The 6,000-nt window shown below is 50.8% G+C and overlaps 1 protein-coding gene across 1 annotated transcript in view; it reads right to left on the reverse strand.

Annotated features, from left to right (window-relative positions):
- The window catches only part of MYH14 (myosin heavy chain 14), a 91,463-nt gene that overhangs the window by 6,021 nt on the left and 79,442 nt on the right, over positions 1-6,000 (reverse strand). Inside the window, exons 33-35 of the mRNA XM_049622297.1 lie at positions 5,879-5,967; positions 5,660-5,783; positions 986-1,194 (exon numbers count right to left, since the gene is read on the reverse strand). Coding sequence (XP_049478254.1) covers positions 986-1,194; positions 5,660-5,783; positions 5,879-5,967 — 422 coding nt within the window. The remainder of the gene's footprint in view (positions 1-985; positions 1,195-5,659; positions 5,784-5,878; positions 5,968-6,000) is intronic.

The following is a 6,000-nucleotide window of genomic DNA, read 5'->3' on the forward strand; positions in this document are numbered from 1 at the left end:
AGAAGGCATTAACACTTTCCCTCACTCTTGGAACCTTGTCTCTGCCATGTGAACGATCCTGGGCCAACCTGGAGCAGAGACGGGTCGGCCTCGCTGTCCCAGGCAAGGCCTTGGGCATAGGAGAGCTCATCCAAGACCAGCAAATCCACCTAGCTGACTTGGCTAAAGACGCATGAATGAAACCCCGGCACTCAGATCAGCAGAACCTATCAGCCAGCCAAAGGCTCATGAGAAATAATAAATGGTAGCTGTTTGAAACCAGTAAAGCTCAGGCTTCTTTGTTATGCAGCTAGAGCTGACTGCTACATTACTGCTTAACTCCTATTTTTTAATTTTTAACAATATATTTTATTGGTTTTTTTATTTTTTTTAAAATTTTTTTTTTTCAACGTTTTTAATTTATTTTTGGGACAGAGAGAGACAGAGCATGAACGGGGGAGGGGCAGAGAGAGAGGGAGACACAGAATCGGAAGCAGGCTCCAGGCTCCGAGCCATCAGCCCAGAGCCTGACGCGGGGCTCGAACTCACGGACCGCGAGATCGTGACCTGGCTGAAGTCGGACGCTTAACCGACTGCGCCACCCTGGCGCCCCTATTGGTTTTTTTAAATGTCTATTTATTTTTGAGAGAGAGAGAGGATGACCGGGGGAGGGGCAGAGAGAGAGGGAAACAGAGGATGCAAAGCAGGCCCTGCGCTGACAGCAGTGAGCCCGGGGCTCAAACCCATGAACTGTGCAATCGTGACCTGAGCTGAAGTCGGACGCTCAACTGACTGAGCCGCCCAGGCACCACTTAAATCCATTCTTAGTCGCAGTGCAGTTACTTACAGCCCAAAGCATCCTAAGTGAGATGGGAAATCAGCAGTCATAAATAATATGATGCCTTTTGGATGTTTCTAAGCCAGGTGCTTATAACACAGCTCTCCTCTGTCTCACGACCAGAGTGTGGGGAATCACCCTCCAGCCGTGCCCTCCCCTCCCACCTACCTGCTCTCCTGCTCCAGCTGCTCCTCAGCCTGGGACAGTTTCGACTCAAGGGCGGCAATGATCATCTTCTGGCGGGCCCGGGCCCCGGCGTCCTCCTCACCCAGGCGCCCCCGGAGCTCTTGGATCTGTCGCTCCAGCTGCTGCCGCCCGCTCTCCGCCTTGGCTGAGAAACTGCGCTCGGCTGACAACTCTGTAGTCAGCGAGTCCACCTGTAGTAGAGGCAAAAGCAGAACTATCGTGGTGGGGTCTTGGAAGAAGGTGGTAGGTAAATTCAGGGACCTCCCAGTTAAATGAGTCGACAACTGTTAAGTGCATAGCACAGAGCCTGGTACATACTAAATACACAACAGATGTTAGCACGTCTTTTTCCCGATTGGAGGATCAGCCAACAGCAGCGCCAGCACCAGGTTTTAACGTTTTGGGTAGTTTTTTTGCTATTTTAATATGTCCACAAGACTATCACAAACTTGTTTCAATGCTATGAACTCTACCTCTGATTGTGAAAGAGTCTATTGCAAGGGTTATCACACTGTTGTTTGCACCAGGATCATCTGGGGAGCTTGTAAAAAAAAAAAAAAAAAAAGATGCAGACTTCAGGGTCCCACCCTCCAAAAACTCCGCTTGAGCAGATCAGGAGTGGGGTCCATGAATCTGCATTTTTTTTTTAATTTTTTTTAACATTTTATTTATTTTTGAGACAGAGAGAGACAGAGCATGAACAGGGGAGGGGCAGAGAGAGAGGGAGACACAGAATCCGAAACAGGCTCCAGGCTCTGAGCTGTCAGCACAGAGCCCGACGCGGGGCTCGAACTCACGGACCACAAGTTCATGACCTGAGCCGAAGTCGGATGCTTAACCGACCGAGCCACCCAGGCGCCCCTAAAATGTATTTCTTAAAGCTCATTTTGAGAGAGACAGACAGCGTGAGTAGGGGAGGGGCGGAGAGAGGAGAGAGAATCCCAAGCAGGCTCCATGCCTCGAGCAGAGCCCAACGCAGGGTCTGAGCTCACACAACTGTGAGATCAAGACCTGAGCTGAGATCAAAGGTTGGACACTTAGCCAAATGAGCCACCCAAGCGCCCCCAGAATGTGATCTTCTTTGGAAAACAGAGCCTTTGGAGCTGCGATGAGTTGAATTAAACGAAGGTTATGCTGGATGAGGGTGGGCCCAAAAGCCAATACGACTGGCGTCCTCATGAGGAGAGGAGTCACAGACACATACAGAAGACACGGAGGCCAGGTGAAGACGGGCGCCGGCGCCAGGCGCCCTCATCTTTCTCTGAGAATCTGAGCTACGTCCTTCCATTTTCTCGCAGCACAAAGTCTTGCTGTCCAAAATCTGATGACCGGCGAATTTCCTTTTCCTTGTGGATTGCTTGCTCGTGTTTTCCTAGCCACCTAAAGGATTTCTGCCGCCTCTGACACACGCAAGTTTTACTCAGTATCGGTCTTGACGGGTCGATGTCCTCCGGTACTCAGCGTGCTCTTCCCGGATGTCGCTTCCCGCTGTATCGTTTCAGGAAAACTTTCTCGCACTACGTCTTAGGTTATTCACTCTGTCTCCCTGCTTGGGTCTTCTTTGGGGACTCTCAGTACCGTACACTGGGTCTTCTTTGCCTGTCTTCAATATTTGCAATTTTCTTGGAAATCCTTTTGGCGTCTTTTAAGTTTCATTTTGATTTTTTAAATGTGTTAAATGTTTATTTATTTATTTATTTATTTATTTACTTATTTAGAGAGAGAGAGAAAGCATGCACGGGGGAGGGGTGGAGAGAGAGAGAGAGAGAGAGAGAGAGAGAGAGAGAATCTCAAGCAGGCTCCGTCCACACTGCCAGTGCAGAGCCTGACGCGGGGCTCAATCCCATGAACCGGGAGATCATGACCTGAGCCAAAATTAAGAGGCGGAGGCTTAGCCGACTGAGCCACCCAGGCGCCCTAGTTTTATTCTGATTTTTTATAAAGTTCTCCTTTTCAACAACAGCCAACGATGTGGGCTGGGGGTGTGCCTGGGTGGCTTAGTTGGTTGAGCGTCCGACTTCGGTTCAGGTCATGATCTCACGGTTCGTGGGTTCAAGCCCCACATCAGGCTCTGTGCTGACAGCTCAGAGCCTGGAGCCTGCTTCGGATTCTGTGTCTCCTTCTCTCTCTGTTCCTCCCCTGCTCACGCTCTCTCTCTCTCTCTCTCTCTCTCTCTCAAAAAATAAATAAAGATTTTTTAAAAATTAAAAAAATAAAGACAGAGGCCCTACTCTCGAGGTGTTTACATTCTGCTGGGGAGATGGACAGCATACAAGCAAGTAAATATACAATATAGTTTCAGGTAGTCATAAGGGAAAGGGAGGAGATCAAAGCAGAGAGAATGGAGGGGAATTGCAGGTGAGAGGGTGGCTGTTTCACACAGTATGGTCAGGGAAGGCTCTTACTGGGAATGAGACATGGGATGGTCTGGGGTAAGAGCTTTCTCTCAGGAAGAAGGGGGAAAGCAGGTGCAAAGGCCCTGTGGTAGGAATACACTTGGCAGAGTCGAGAAATAGTGAGGAGGCTGGTGTGGCTGGAGCAGAGTCAACCAGGGATGGAAAGGCTAGAGACAAGGTCTGAGGTAGCCAGGGACCACAGTATGGGGCCTTGTTTGTGACTGGGCTTTCGCCACAAGTGAAATCATCACCCTGGAGTATGACGGCCTCTCCTACTGGTCTAGGTGCTCCCCAAGGGCTGAAGCTGGGGTCTCGCTCTTCTCTGAATGTCCAGCGGTGTCAGGGCATGTCCCCTGAGAAGTCTCAAAATGTGTTTTTAAAAATTAATGAGGGGATGGGGCGCCTGGGTGGGTCAGTCGGTTAAGCATCCAGCTTCGGCTCAGGTCATGATCTCACAGTTCATGGGTTCAGGCCCCATGTCAGGCTCTGTGCTGCTAGCCGGAGCCTGGAGCCTGCTTTGGATTCTGTGTCTCCCTCTCTCTCTGCCCCTAAATCACTCACATTCTGTCTGTCTCTCTCAAAAATAAACATTAAAAAAAAAATTAAAAAAAAAAGAACATCTTTAAAAAACATTAATGAGGGCGCTCTGGTGGCTTAGTCAGTTAAGTGTCTGACTTCAGCTCAGGTCATGCATGATCTTACAGTCTGTGGGTTCGAGCCCCGCATCGGGCTCTGTGCTGACAGCTTGGAGCCCTGGAGCCTGCTTCAGATTCCATGTCTCTCTCTCTCTCTCTCTCTCTCTCTCTCTCTCTCTCTCTCTGCCCCTCCCCTGCTCGTGCTCTTTCTCTTTCAAAAATAAATAAATAGGGGAGCTCGAGGTGGGTCAGTCAGTTAAGCGTCCGACTTGGGCTCAGGTCATGATCTCACAGTCCATGGGTTCGAGCCCCGCATCGGGCTCTGTGCTGACAGCTCAGAGCCTGGAGCCGGTTTCGGATTCTGTGTCTCCTTCTCTCTCTGCCCCTCCCCCACTCACACTCTGTCTCGGTCTCTCAAAAATGAACAAATGTTAAAAAAATTTAAATTAAAAATAAAGAAAGAAAGAAAGTAAATAAACATTTAAAAAATCAATGAAATAATTAGGGTGCCTGGGTGGCTCAGTCAGTTAAGCGTCCTACTCTTGATTTTAGCTCAGGTCAGGAAATCATGGTTCGTGGGCTCTGCGCTAACAGTGCAGAGACTGCTTGAGATTCTCTCCCTCTCTCAAAATAAATAAATAAGCATTTAAAAAAATTGACGAAGTCATGGAGACACAGGCCTCTCTTTGGAAATCCCATCCCTCCATTGTCTGCCTGGCAAACTCTTAACTTCCAGCATGACCTCTTAAGACATCTCCTCCAACAGGAAGTCTTCCCTGACAGCCCCCAGCCTCCATGCGGGGTCAGAATTCTCTTCTAAGTCCTCACAGTGTCTTGTGCTTCCTGCATTTTCACTTGTATTTCTGTATTGGGAGAGTCTGTCCCCTCCATCAGACTAGGATGTCCTTAAGGGCAGAGATCTGGAATGAGCCATCCCCAGGTCCCCAGCATCACCCAGAATAGGACCTCGGCCTCCAGAAGCCTCAGACAGTATTTATAAATAAATCTACAAATGGAAATATGCTTCTGCCTGCTTAGCTGCCTCGCTCCTACTTATGCTTTAAAACCCCAGCCAAATGTCCCTTTTTCCACATGCTTTCTTCTGATTCTTGCAGCGTTCTCTCCCTCCCTCCCTCCATCTCTCTGCTGGACTGAAGATACTTCCTTTTTTTTTTTTTTTTTTTTGGAGAGAGAGAGAGAGAGACTGCACGTGAGAGACAGAATCTTAAGAAGGCTCCATGTTCAGCATGGAGCCCGATCCCGATGTGGGGGCTCGATCGCAGACTGTGGGATCATGACCTGAGCCGAAATCAAGCGTCAGACACTCAGCTGACTGAGCCACCCGGGCGCCCACCTCCCGGACCAAAGATACTTGTATTATCACACATGCCACCCTACCCACGTCCACGCAGTGGATTGAGACCACGTCGCAGTGCAGCGACCCACGTAAGTACTCTCGGGATCCAGCCCTTCATCGACGCCTACCCGCCTTGAGAACTCCTATTCAACCACTAAAACCCAACCCAGACCTTTCCTTTTCCGTTCAGCATCGAATGAAAGGACTGGGGATGACGCTCCCGGGTCAGCGGGGCCCCGGGGCCATCGGGGGGACAGGGCTGTGTCACCTGCAGGAGCAGCTTGCGGTAGCGGTCGCCCAGCAGCTCTGCGTTGCTCTGCTCCTCCTCGAGTTCCTCTTCCATTTGCCCCAGGCGCCCCTCCAGCTGCCGCTTCTCCTCCAGAATGGCTGCCCTGGGGACAACGGGAGCGGGGCGGGGAGGGGGGAGGTGAGAGGGCAGGACGGCGGGAGGAGGGCGTCCTGCCCCACAGTACCGCGGGCCACTCACTTGCTAAGGCTGCCGTTGGCCACCTCATCTGCCATCTCGTCCCGCTCCTGCTGGACCTGCCGCCGGGCACGATCTGAGGCGGCCAGTTCCTGGGAGGACAGAGACGGGTGCAGGTCAGCAGG

Source organism: Panthera uncia (genome assembly GCF_023721935.1).
Source record: "Panthera uncia isolate 11264 chromosome E2 unlocalized genomic scaffold, Puncia_PCG_1.0 HiC_scaffold_19, whole genome shotgun sequence".
In the NCBI taxonomy this organism is placed as follows: domain Eukaryota; kingdom Metazoa; phylum Chordata; class Mammalia; order Carnivora; family Felidae; genus Panthera; species Panthera uncia.